The sequence below is a fragment of the Corvus hawaiiensis genome, chromosome 3, assembly GCF_020740725.1.
Source record: "Corvus hawaiiensis isolate bCorHaw1 chromosome 3, bCorHaw1.pri.cur, whole genome shotgun sequence".
Taxonomy (NCBI): Eukaryota; Metazoa; Chordata; class Aves; order Passeriformes; family Corvidae; genus Corvus; species Corvus hawaiiensis.
In genome coordinates this window covers 87,752,375-87,766,817 of record NC_063215.1, presented here as the reverse complement: position 1 = coordinate 87,766,817, position 14,443 = coordinate 87,752,375, and the positions used below count along the sequence as shown (strand labels likewise).

The following is a 14,443-nucleotide window of genomic DNA, read 5'->3' as shown; positions in this document are numbered from 1 at the left end:
TGTTAATTTATTTTTTTTAATATCGATGAATTGAGTTTTTTTGAGATAAAAGGAAGGAAGGAAAGTGAGGGACATTGGTAAAATTTTTCAGGTCTGCAAGAACTGAGATAAAGAAAGGGCCAACAGTATCCAAATATCAAAGATACTGATGTTTTGTTCTTTTTTCATTAGTCTAGTATTTTATAGTTATTGAATATTTGTTTCAACCACATGCCTTTATGTTTCTACTCATTTAAAATGAAGATGGCAGAACACAGATAAAAGTAATAATATGAAGCTGAAATAAGCTAACAAAATAAAAGTAAATAAGTTCTTAAGATGAAAGTTGTTTCTTGTTCTCAGGATTTTCTCTTACCTACTTAGTAACACTTACAGAATTTAGTCTTACTTAATAAGGCTCTTTGTTTTATTTATTCATATTATAAACTTTGTACAAAACTTTCACTTTTAACATTTTCAACAAATTTGAATAATTAGGTAAGAAGAGATCTCTCTAGGTCGTCTGGACCAACCTTCTGAGGAAAGCAGGTCTAGCTTCTAGATCACGTTTCTCAGGTCCTTGTTCAGTAGAGCTTCAAAAATGCCCAAAGATGGGAATCCCACAATCCATCTCGGAACCTATTCCAAGGCTTAACTACTCTCACTGTGAAGAATATTTTCCTTATACCCACTTGGAATTTCTTCCCTTGCAACTTGTGACCACTGCTTTGTGTTCTACCACCGTAAGCCTCTGGGAGGAGTTCGAGTCCATCTCTAATGATCCATTGCAGAAGGTGGTAATTAGCTACATGTAAGGCTTACTCTTCGCCGGGTCGATAGGAAACTGTTCACTTGGCTTCTTGTGCATGATGTGCTGCAGCCTGAACTCAGGTTCTATCAGGCTCACTCCAGTTTCTTTAGAGCATTTTTCATCAACTGGGGAGCCCAAAACTGGGGACAGAACTCAGGAAAGAAAGAGAGTTTCTTTTCCTTTTTCCTTTTTTATTTTTTGCAATTTTTGAAGGTAACTGTTCTGTTCGATTCAGCAAAAAGAGTACAGCAGCAGAGGAAGCAGAGTTCTTGGTTATGCTTGGGCAAAAAGCCTCCCTAAAGTCTCATTAACAATGAGCACAGAAACAAATGAAAAGTTCTGTGTCCCTAGGCTTTAAATAGAACAAATGATCTTCACTGGAAATTAAAACAAAATGTAGTCAGAAAACCCAACCACAATAAAACAACCTCAGTCTGCTTTCAACCTCTGTCTACTGTCACTAGGCTTTTACCACCATTGTCTCAGATACTCAAGGACAAAGTACTGAATGATACTTTAGACTGTAGTAACTAGCCATAAATTGTCTAGCTCTCACTTGAGGAATTTCTCACTTGAGGAATGTTAGGTGGTTGTAAACATGACATATCTATCAATTTAAGTGGAATTGCTTCCATGAGTTATACTTCTGTATCACACTATGAATTAGGCATCTTTCAGGAATGACACAAGGGAGTGGAGTGACTGGAACTGCCAGTATGTAACTCTGTAACAGTGTTCATTTGGAGAGGGGTCTGAGATGAATTTTCCAATGAGAAGTTCATATCTCTGAGCATGTTTTTAAATCACCACTAATTACAAGTAAGTTAGAACATGCAAGTTAATTGATAAGTGAGAAAGAAAATTTGACGGGAAAAAACGCATATGGTGTTGCTCTCCTTTACATTAATGTAAAAATTGTCCTGTGCCTGATAATGGATAGTTTCTCAAAGTCCAAAGGGCAGAAGAAAAAGCATGTTATAATTCATTTTTCATAAAGCCAAAACAGATTTTCTTGAGCAATCATCATTACATAAGCTTTTTATGTAACAATACTTGGGTTATTAAGTGGTATTAAGGTTGTACTGAAAGTGGAATATATAAGGAACATTTACTTCAGCTTTCTGTTTTTCTATTACATGTCTCTTTTTCAAAACAAGAGAAGTATTAAAATTAAGAGTATTCCATGTTAATTGGAAAAATATTTGTAGAATGTATGCTGGGAGTTTCTAAGGCATTAGATGTACTTTTGATGCAGGCAGATAAGTGTAAATACTGTAGTATGTTCAAGCATTTACAGCAGCAAAATTCTGCATCAAATTGCCCCCCTAAAACTCTGTGACATATTGGAAAGGTGGTTATTGAATTGAATAAGCTGTGCACCATGGTCTTACTTAATGATGCTTTGCAGGTGGAGAATTCTTTCCCAGTGGATATTTTAGTATTCTGGTTAGAAAAATACTAAAAGTATTGCAATTGCTGTCTCAAACACTGTTGTTGTGGGTGGGTTTTTGATAGTCTGTGTCATAGCTGGAGGTAGAACTTGAACATTTTTAATTTATCCCATCACGTTGCTGTCATAATATATGATTAGGTTTATTTAGCAGTGGGATCAAATCAGTCTCCGTAGTCAGCTGTGTGCACAAACCACCTTTTGCTTGGAAAAGGTGTGATTTAAATTCTAAGCAACATAGAGGATATATTCAATGCTTTCTTTTTGTTTAAACTTGTTGCTGTTTAGCTCTGTTAGGTGAAGCACAAGCTGTTGTGTTTCTAAAAACCAGCAGTAAGTTTTCAGTGCTTGATCTAAAAAGAAGCATTCAATTCTTTGGGTAAAATGTAAGAACAGATCTAATCCTTTTCTAAATTATAATCATCTTGAAGAGGACATATAATTTGATGATAAATTATAATGCACAATAAAAGGATAAAGAAGATTTAAGCACATAATAAACAATAATTATTCATACTTTGGGAGTTGCTTGCCTGCAATTAATGCTGTTATTTTCTCTTTTTCCCTGCACTGTCTTATTCTGATTTCCACCAAGCAAAATCTTTTTGCACAATTTTGTGTTATTCAATGATACCAACTTTGCTAAAGAGACTTGTTTATTGCATAAATACTTCTTGATGGGTTCATAATACTTAGCAGGTAATCATGCTGTTTCTTCACCAATATTTTTCTTTAAATTGACTTTTCTTAAGTGATCAAAAAGGTATGACTAACATTTATCATCCCACCCACCTTAACATACAGCAAACATACGTAGATGTGGCTACATAGATGTATGTACATGTTTCCATTTCCAATTAATATATCAAGCAAACATTATTTTTTCTTATATTCAGTTTTGTGATATGTGAGTCTTCATATGACTTGACCACATGTATTTTCACTGTAACACAAAAAAAAATATTCAATTTAAATATATATGTTTACCAGGTGTTGACATAATTATCATTTATGCTACAAAATCTGGAAATTCTGACATCATGAGTTAAATCTAAAATATTGAGATTTAATTTTATTAGTTCTGCTCTCTTTGAATGTGCAGCTTTTGACTTTTTGGGGCCTTTCTTGGCAGTAACGAAACTGAGATCTTCCATACATTAATAAGAAGCCATGAAGACAGCTCAGTATATTAAATGAGATTGAAATATAACTTTTTGCAGACATATTGCATGCCCGTGTTTTCCCTGAAATGCCATGTTTTTTGTGGAAATCTTACCTTGACAGAATTTGAAGTCTTAGGCAGGTTTCTTTGAGATTTCCTTATATGCAGGAATTCAGGCCAATGAGATTTGTCCCCTTTCAAGGCATCTTTTTGTTCACAGGTATGAACTTCAACAAGTCAGACTTACTGCTCATGCACGTGACAACTTAAGTTTTTCCTTTACACATTTAAGTTGGTCTATATTTTTCAGATAGAAACATGGAATATGTGGTTATAGGTAGTACAAGCAAAGCCGAATCAACAAATTATTTGTTAGAAACTGACCTTTTTATATCTATTACTCTTCTTATAAAAACTAAATCTAGCTCAAATTGTTACAAATATATGCCTGCGTGTTTTAGTGAATAATGAAAATTATTCACTAAAATTATTCACTAATATTATTATAGTTTCATTCTATTTCATTCTGTAATAGAATGAAACAAATATACAAATTTAGAGAAGATTTTAGCCATCATTTTAAAGTTATTTTTCTCTGTGCTAGGCATTTTTAGTTCTAGCTTGGTGCTGATAAAAAAACCAAGACCCTCCAGTAATTCTGACAACCATAATTTTGGTAAAATGTGGTAGAGACAGATTTCTCCAGCAGTATTCTAGCTAATCTGTCTGGAAGTCGTCCATGAACTTCTGAACAGGGTGCTATACAATGTTATATAAGTGCATGAAAGATCTTTTCTGCAAAGCCTCCCCCTTGGATTATGGGTCTTTGATGTGTTTTGTTTGAAGTAGTTAAGAGACTACTTATTCAACAAAATGTCTTCTTAACCATGCCAAAGTACAGCTTTCAGAGAGAAAAAAAATTACGTAAATTCCTGGGTATTCTCATAACACCAAGGGGGCACATCTGAAAATACCCTTTTAGTGTATGATTTTTATTTATGCATCGTTTATAAGTCCTTGCATGACTACCATCACTATCCATGTCAACTCGTGTAGTTTCAAATACTAAGTTTAACAAAAATTTGGGACTTCTATTCAGAGACTCTGAAGAGCAAAGACGCAGACTTTGCCTGTGGAAACTGACATCTTGCAAAGTGGGTTTTGCTGAAAAGGCAGAAAAGAGCTGCTGATTCTCTACCACCTTTCCCAGCAAACAATCACTTCCACTACTGTTGGGGACAGCTTTAATTTGCAAATAAGAATCTTCAAGGATCCCTTTGGTGGATGCTGCTTAGAAAATATGCTCTTCTCTACTCATGTCATAATGTTGCCAACATCATGTCAAAAGTTGCCAACTTTTTTGGTACCTGCTGCAGTTATATTTCAGGATGAAAGAGACAATGTGTATATTTTCTGCTCACTGTACTAACTTCTAGCATCTGAAGTACCCTTCACTTTGCCAAGGGTAATTGTGTAGTATATTTTGGTGTTGTTTTCTTAAACAGCATCTTATGGGTGGCTAAAGGCTTATGAAAGTTTTTGAGTTTTTTATTTTCTGAAAGGAATTGTGCATCTTGGGTTGAAAATACTAAGTACAAATCTTAAACTTCCTGACTATTTCATAAATAGATACTGGTTTAATTGATTTATTGATTGATGTGGTGTTGGTCCATCTACATATAGTTAGCCTTTCAGTGTTAAACTCCTCGGAACAATGAACTAAGATTAGATTTGTGGAGTTTTGGTTGGGGTTTTTTTGACTTGAAGTACTTAGAAGTGGAAAAGAGCAAAGTGTATCTCCAACAAGTATTTCCTATGGTGATAATTTGTCCGCAAGCCTCATTGCTAAAACATCCTGTATTGCCATTGATTCCAAATGAAGTTACTTAAAAGTGTGGATAAGACACATAAGACATGGATTTTCATGACTTAATCCATGTAGCCTTTATCACATACGGACCTTCGAAACTGACATTGACTAATAGTCACAATATTATATTTAGAATGGTAGTTATACATCTTCAGTTTTGAAATGTGTTCTTATATAAATATATATATACATAATATATATATAAAACCTCAATTTTTGTGTAGTTCATAAGTTTAATTCTTTCTCCACAAGCCAATGTGGTGGAGGCTTTTCCTTTTCACTGCATCTTCCACTCTACTCTTTTCAGGAGACGAGATCTTAGTCTCCAGCTTGCTTCTGAGCCAAAGGAACTTTGTCAGTCCTGCCTGAATTCCTAGGCCCTTGTCTCTTATAAAAATATTTTGCTTCTTAGACTTAGGGATTTTGTTCTCCATCCTGTCCTGATGGAGTTGCATCTTCCTCTTAGAAGGCTTTGCCAACAGTTTCACTGGTATTATTGGTAGTCTTCTTTCCTTACAGGCTTCTTTAGCACCTCAAGCAGGCTGTCCTTAAATTGACTTGGTGGTAGCTGTAATGCACTCTGAATGAAAGAAGTGAGTACTGTAAATATGGACAGGATGCAATTATTTGTATATATATAATTATACACACACACATATAGATACACACACACAACTTTAGAAAATAAGATTAACTTTTACTCAGAATTTAAGGAACATAACTGTGGAATCAAAATCACCTATGTAATGCAATATTAAGATTACCTATTATTGCATTGGATTATGAGAATACGTTATTGACATGGATATGCTCACATTTTATGAATTTGTAGGGTTTTCTGGAAAAACTTTCCAGAGCTGTGCTGACGCACTGCAAAATATATAAGAAATATATGAATCAAATAGCAGAAAGAAAACTCACTGACTTTTTTAGCTGTTTTGACAGCATATGTCATACATATGTGACATTTTATCTTGTGTTAACATGTGAGGTGATTTGAATCAGCAGCTTTTCCTCAAGTATGGGGATGTCACGTTAATAGTTTGCAGCCACACATTTAGTAGCTTTTAACACATTGCAAGACACACCTTTAAAGAAGCAAAGGAGTAAGAAAATTTAACAACCCCAAATGCTAGCTCTGAAGAGCCAGAGAGCTCTTCTGTACGAGCTGAAGAGCAACTGTACTGTGTCAGAGCAAGGTTCTGTCTGGTGCACTATGTTGTCTCTCACAGGGACTAACAGACAATGCTCAGAGGGAAAAAATAAACTGAGTAAGTATGTAGAGCTGCCTCCCCCATGTATCCTCTTAGTCTTTAGTTATTTGTAGTTTAGGGACTTTCTGATTCTCTGTTTAGTAGCCCTGAAGAAATTTTTTTTTGTGATTTAGGCCAGTCTCTGCTGAAGCCTGTGTGACATTTGAAAACATGGCGTGGCAAATAATTGCACAGCTTAACTACAGTTTGCTTGAAGAATGGTTTCCCCTTGCTAGGTTTGAATCTGCCATCTCCGAACTTCTGTTGATACCCCCTACCTTCTGACAACTCATTACTGTCGTCAGCATTCAGATATTGTGACAGTGGGCACTAGAAATTCCTAAGATAGATGAATGAGGTGTTTTATCATAATAATTGTTTTGATTTTTAACATCGGGAATCTAAGATCTATATATTCTGTCTTTGCACGTTTTGGGAGCAGATGTTCACTGTAGCTCCTTTCAACATGTTTCTGTTTTTGTCTTTGACGTCCTACTGTAATGGATTAAAATAAGCAATTTGGCAACTACTCAGGCCTTTAAATAAACTTTAGTAAGTTGGAGAATCATTGCATTTCTCGTGGCGCCAGACCAGCAGCTATCTATATACATGTTTCTTTTCCTCTTATGCAAGGGTTGTTTTCCCCCTTTCCATTTATTAAAATCCTAGTTTATTTATCGCTTTTTTAATAAACAAAATGCACAAGAATCATTTTTGCTTTTCATTTTGTTTAACAAAATTAGTAGTTCCTTAAGCATAGTAAATCCAATCCAAAATTTAAGGTAATTAAGCTTATCTACTGTTTGGTGGAAATCAGGTGGAAGTCAATGGTGACAGTGTGGTGAATTAGAGAAAGGTATTTGAACTGGAATTTTATTAGGCACTTCTGCAAATAGAAGTAAGAAGTGTGAAAAAGATGATGAGTCTGAATGCCGTTTCATGCTATACTGTTACATAGCTGTCATGGCTGTTCCACAGAAGCTTCTTGTACAGTCATAGTTAGAACAGAAAAGTTTGCTATTAACAATGTGGTTTTCTGTGTTTTCATAGTAAATGAAGATTTTGTTACACTGATTTAAGCACAGGTTCTCCTGCATACTCTTATCCAAGGATAGTCTGATAGTTCAGTATAGTCATATTCTCAGAATAAAAACTGACCCCTGGTATAACAGTATCCTTACATGAGTTTCTAACCACAGTATACCTTTCTATGTTTGCATTTAATGAAGCCATATGTGAAAAATTTCTATATTCTTGTAGTGTATCAATGGCACAATTCCTGATATCTACAGTCTTTAAAGAGATTAAATAGTATCCTTGCAAAAAATCATCTGCCAAACTAAAAAGTATGAAAAGGTGGCGTAAATAGTAATAAATATGATCAGCTAATAATGGATTAAGTCAAGGCATCAAGAAATCCTTCCATTCTAGCTAGTTTAAACTCTCTAGAATCTAGAGTACCTATCTTGAAGTGTGTTCTTGTACTACCAAAGATAGTTGCTATATTATTAAGAATTACTGTTAATTGTATTTCGGTTTTGCACAAAGTTGATCATGGAAATTATGTTCTGCCTCAAATAATAATTATCTTCCTTTTTTTAATTGTATAGTGTTTTGGCTGGATATAATGGTACTATCTTTGCCTATGGTCAGACAGGCAGTGGCAAAACTTTCACCATCACAGGAGGAGCAGAACGTTACAGTGATCGAGGCATCATTCCCAGGACTCTATCTTATATTTTTGATAAATTGCAGAAGGTATGGGACATTATTTTCTGTTTATTTTTTATGTCTGGTTTCAAATATTTAACTATTGCAAAATAGTTAAATATTGTTTTTAAAATAATGTTACAGGAAGCTCTAAAACTAATGCTGATGAAAATATCTAACTTGACACAGTACTTACTGTCTGCAAGAATATTTTGTAATTGTTTTGGTTACCTGGTTTATTGCAATAGTTTGAAAATAATGGGCATCATTGGAGGGGGGTTTGTAGTTTGAAAACCCAGGCTGTTTTCAGTTGGTGCAGCATACATTCAGATCACACAAGTGGTTCTCCTTGTATCAGCTCCACTCTGGTTTTGTATTGCATGCATTGCATTCCATTTTGACATTCTATGCAATGAAATGAGTCAATAAGTGAAAGGATGTGTAAGCACACTGATTGTTTATTATGTTTATTATGTTTGTGAGAAATTTCATTTTCTTGTAGTGTCTGAAATACGTACATGAGTGAATACAGTCAATTATTCCAGTGCTTTCATAATTATAGGATGCAAAAGTGAAGAGAGGAGTCTAGTGTAATTTATGTTTTGTCTCTTCATTTGCTCCATCAGGCCTATGACTCATTAATCTTCACATTTTAGCAAAGCTATTTAATTAAGCCAATTTAAATATTATTTTACATTAACATAAATCATTCCACTATGCTTTTATACTCTGCCATTCATGTAGTACAGAGTACCCATCTGTAGACATAAGGGTATATGTCTCATTAATATGACATTAATATGCCCTGTCTCAGTAAGGGTTAACAGCAGTAAGTAATTACTTTGGCTCTTTGGAAGGATGGCTTTGGCAGGTAAATGTACACAGTGTATTGCAGGTGCACAAAAACTTGCCATTGTGGGAATGGACATGGAAAAACACCCACATGGTCGTGTTCCCTTAGACCTTCTGCTGCACTCACACAACCCGCACGGAGGACTTTTGTTGTGGAAAGTGAACAGGTTTATTGTGCAGCTGCCAGCAACAAACATCAACATACCAGCTTTCTTTTCTAATGTTAATTATGTCATAAAAACAAAATGGGATGAAAGATAACTAGTATGTTTGTCACCTTCTCGGCACAGAATTGAAAATATTTCCCTCTTCAGACTGGGCTTTGGATCAAAAGCTATACTTAGTTATGCTTATAGACCTATTTCAATTTTCCTGCTTTCAAATCATTGTTTCATATATTTTTTTGCTTAGTGCATTTTAAAGAATCTCTTCTTGATTTTTTATCTTTCCTCTTGCCTTTCTTTTAATATCTTTCCCCTGTTTCATTTCTTTATACCTACAAGTGTGGTTTGGAAGGTGGAGAAGAATCATCTGCCTTCTAACCCTAAGTAGGATGAAACAGGAGAAAGTGAAATCAGGGACACAAAATACAAGACTTGTGAAGCTCTTACTTGGACAAAGACAGTGCAATTTGAAACCAAGGAAACAAAACTTTTTGCCCTAAATGAGAACCAAATCAAGCCCTTTGTTTTTAATAACTCCTTTTAATTTAGAAATTCTCCTATTTCCACAGCATCCTGTTTGAACTGTTCCTTACTACATTTTTTCCATCCATCTGTAGTGTATCTTTTAAATGATGTCCCTTGAAATAGTGAACTGTCATTACCAATTAAAAAAAATATTAAATGAAAATGACAAGTTATATCTCAAAGTATTTTGCAAAAAAATTGTAATGGATTGGATTATTAAATTTCTACTGTAATATGAGTGCTTTCACAGTGGCTTTGTCTGCTGAAAAGAAGTGACTGATTTTTTATTCTTTTTTTTTTTTTAGTTTTGGAAATCATAGCCCACTATTTTGAGGTTTATGTTGTTTGGATTTGGCATTGGGGCAGGGGAAAATTCTGTCTGCAAAACTCAGTTGTCTTAAATTAGTTTTTGGCAATGTAATTTGCCAAAAGAATTGTGATTGCAGAGAGCAGCTGACATCATGTACAGTGTTCTAATGTTATGATGAAGAGAGTGAAAAGCAGTATGTCACTGATGTTTCTGAATGGAGTAAATCTTGTTTTTGTTGCTGTTTTTACTTTCTTTTTGTTTTTTCTTTAAGCATAGTCTTTCTATCCATATTATGAGGGTTTATCTTTTCACAATATTCTTTTTTTTGGTGTAGAAGTGAAAAATGTCATGTTGCATAGTTCTGTAAGCAGGCTCCCATGTTCTAAATATAAACAGACTTTTTTAGGTGTAAGGAATCAATTAAAGATCCCAGACTAAACTCATGGGCATGGTAGGGTTTTGTTGGGGATTTGTGTTTTAGTGGGTTTTGTGTGTCTGTGTGTGTGTGTGTGTGTGAGTTTTGTTTTGGGTTTGTTGTGTTTTTTTCCTTTCTTCTTCTGGAGTCCTTATGCATAACAGTAACAGAAAACATGAAAGTATCACAAATTGAACATGTACACCATACCCAGCAAAAGGAAAAGAGTCAAAGTGAGAAAGTAACCTAGAAACCATTGAAATAAATTTATCTTCTAATCTACCTCTGTTTATAGCACTATTTTTTTTCTTTTCTTATCCAGGACAGCAGTAAAGTGTATACAACTCATGTTTCCTACTTAGAAATCTACAATGAATGTGGTTATGATCTGTTGGACCCAAGACACGAGGCCTCCAAAATGGAAGACTTGCCGTAAGTACTAAGATTACAGAAAATCATCAAAACCAAGAGGAATCATTTTCATATACCCTGTTGCATTGTTTGGGGACTTTTGAAGTTACACTACTGATTTATTCAGAGTACTTTATTTTCACAATTTTATCAGCATTCCCTAAATTTTCTGTTATTTTGTGTGTATGGGGGCTAGGGAGACTAGATGGGAGTAACTGAAGGTGAAAGGATTAAAAATATTTGTTGCTATTATGCAGATGAGATCTCTTGCAGCCACTGACAAGGAGAAGGTGCAATTGTTTTTCTCAAGGCAGCCTGTCTCCTTATGTGTGGCAGAGACATGTAACAGGTGGCATTTCCTTCCAACAGCAATGAGAAAAGCTCCCTGCTTCTATTTGGACCTTTTCCTTCGAGGATAATTATCTTTCTAGAATATGCAATTACAAAATAAGGTAAGTAACAGCTAGGAAATAGGCCACAAGGAACCCCAAAGAACAGTATGCTTCCTTCAGAATGGATGGTTGTTCTAACAGTTGTCATTGATCAGGCACTAGCACCTACTAATGCTTGGAGAAGGGTAGTAAACAAAGGTTTGTAGGTCATGAACACTCCAGCTGCTGAAATTAAAGGTTTCTAATTTATAGGAAATCCAAATCCTAGTCTCCAAGTCCGAAATAATAGTTTATAGTCTGTTTTATTCTTTAAATAGCTAAGCAAACACTAAATAGGTGTGAATAATTGAGTTGCTGACTGGAATTCCAAATGCCCTGAAATAATGCTGGGCACCATGAATTTTATCACTCAGCATGATGGTAACAGGTGCATGTAAATAGTGATGAAATCACCACTGGTACAAGAGCAGGAAACATACTGAAAGTTTTCAATGGGGCAACCACACAAAATCAATAGGATTTTATATTGAAATAACAAATTATGTTATTCACATATTATTAAACCATTTTATTAAAAAATTCTTCCAACACAATATTTTATTGTGTTTAAATGGAGCTTTATTTTTCCACACAGTTTTCCACACAGTACGGGGTATCTAGGACATGCATGTAGGAAATAAGTTTCAAGATTGATCTTTATAAAAGAAGCTAGAGATTAGGAACACAGCAGATAAATGCAAAGTATGGGACTGGGCTGTGCATTGGTCTCATTGTTTCACTTTATTCACCTGTAAAATTGAAGTAAAATTTATCGCTTTATGACACATTGGTGCTATAAAGACTGTCTATTTACCAATGTCTTTCATGGCAAAGTTTAGGATTCTAATTTAATTTATTACCTACTTCCTGTGCTATGCAGACAAAAATTTTAATCAGAGGCTAATTTGGATAATAATTTAATTTTTGTGTCCATTTTTACAGAAGGTAAAAAATAGTGTTACACTTTTATTCAACTTATTAAAGGTAATGCTATTCAGTTATTCAAATTTATTGCATTATTAATTTCACTTATTAAGTTTTTTGAAATATTTTATCTCAGCTCATTCCATTTAACATTTTATAAAATCAAATTTATTCAAGTCAAAGAAACTGAATTTTATTAATTTAATTGCAACTTTGAAACAGATATTTGGTGGTTGTGTGCTCTGGAAAATATGTCAGATTTTAAAACTAGGTACTGAGTATTTGCTAATAACTGTGAGTTTTAGAATTCTCAAATTAGTTTGTGTATGGTAAATCAATTAAACTAAGGAATAACTCCTTGTTGTGTATAAGGTTATTTTTAAAAGTAAAAGTTGATAGATAATTTGGTTGTAAATTAGGGATAAAGCATACTCAGATAATCATAATTACCTATAAACTTACATAGTGTACACTACTGCAGGATGAGTTTTAGTGAGAAAATAAATTTTTCTATGCAGAGTAACTAATATTAATATGTGCTTTAAGGTTTTACTGTACATGGATATTATTATTTCCACTACATCATTTGTCAATAAAATATGTTCTGTACACTAGAATTATACCTACATGACTCATATTTAACATGTGTAAAAGTATTTAATTAATAAATATGTTTTGTTTATTTTTTAATATTGTCGTTTGGGGATTCAAAACTTAAAAATATATAGTGTCATTCTGATCTAAAAAGGGAGTAAAAATTGCAGGAATGGGTAGTTATGTGATTTACTATATTTCAATTACTTGATTAATTTTCATAAATGATAAAGTAGTAGTTACATATAAGTAAATAGTAATTGCATATTTTAATATTTATCAGGTGTTTATTACCTAAAATATAGTTACTTTTTCTGAGAATTTTATGTACTTAAGAGCTCTTAATATTTTAGTGTTAGTAAGCAAAATACAAAATAATAACTTTCTCAAGTTTGCTTGAAAGTCGTATTTAATGAGACTATTAAAAAGAACTAATGTTTTTTGTACTTTAAAGGCGTTATATTATGCATAATTTTCTGTTGAACTCCGCAGTGGATCATCTGAGCTTTAAGCACCATAAAAAGCCAAAGGCAGGTTATTCACCCAATATTCTTGGGTAAATATTAGCAGTCAGTGCTGATACTTTCCTAAGTATTTAAGATAAACAATAAGAGTATTGAAGGAATGTGTCATTTTAGAAGAATAAGCAAAAAGATTAGTTAACCTCATATGGTATGCAGATTGTTCTGGAACAGTATTGTTATCCATATTACTGCAAAAGAAAGGGATACAGTTTGAATGAAAGATACATACTTCTGACCTGCAAACTCTGCATTATTGGCTTTATGTTACCAGTTCAATGTAAGGAATAAACACAGATTGCATTCAGGTGATAGAAGTTATGAAAATCTTGTGGGTACACCACAGGCTTGTTGATAGTACTTGAAAAATGAGATATTAAAATAGTATTTGAGGCTTAAGGCAAAGTGAATAATAAACATTTTAAAAATTGTCCATTGCATCTAATCATTTCATGATTAGACTTGGAATCTCAGCTCCTGAAGTCAAGGTTTTGTGTGTAGCCATACTTTGTATATTCTGTAGACTATGAAATTTTCATTTTAACGCTCCTTACTTAATTCATCTGAGTCTGCCAGAAGGGAAGAAGCTCTCAGAAAAACAGTTACCACCCTTCTGGAAATAAATTCCTGACAAATGCATGAATGGGCTCCATATATCTGCACATCTCTATGTCTATCTATATGTATACATATATAGGTTCATATGCAGAATGATGTAATTATTTACATATGCATGCATATGTAGAGGTATGTATACATATACATTTTTAAATATGTATACATAAATAGGTATATTGTTTCTAATAGCTACAGATATTTCTACAACAAATAATGTTGGTTTTGAAATCCCATTAAACTTCTATTTTAACAGAAAAAACCTAGTTTTCTTGATGTTTAGTTGGAATGATATTACATGTAGCCCAAAAAAGATATCATTTGATATACATTAATGTTTTATACGAAATATACTTTAGTGTACAATTGTAACTTGTTTTATTACACAAATCTGACAGTTTTAATTTTGTGACATTGTAGCTGAAACCCAGCATCAGCAGATACAA

General features: G+C 33.7%; 1 protein-coding gene across 5 annotated transcripts in view; it reads left to right on the top strand.

The window, feature by feature from the left end:
* Positions 1-14,443, top strand: part of KIF6 (kinesin family member 6) — a 157,734-nt gene that overhangs the window by 9,373 nt on the left and 133,918 nt on the right. For all 5 annotated transcript variants that reach the window (XM_048298808.1, XM_048298807.1, XM_048298806.1 and 2 more), the window contains 2 exons: positions 8,136-8,283; positions 10,824-10,933. In XM_048298808.1, the coding sequence (XP_048154765.1) occupies positions 8,136-8,283; positions 10,824-10,933 (258 nt within the window). The remainder of the gene's footprint in view (positions 1-8,135; positions 8,284-10,823; positions 10,934-14,443) is intronic.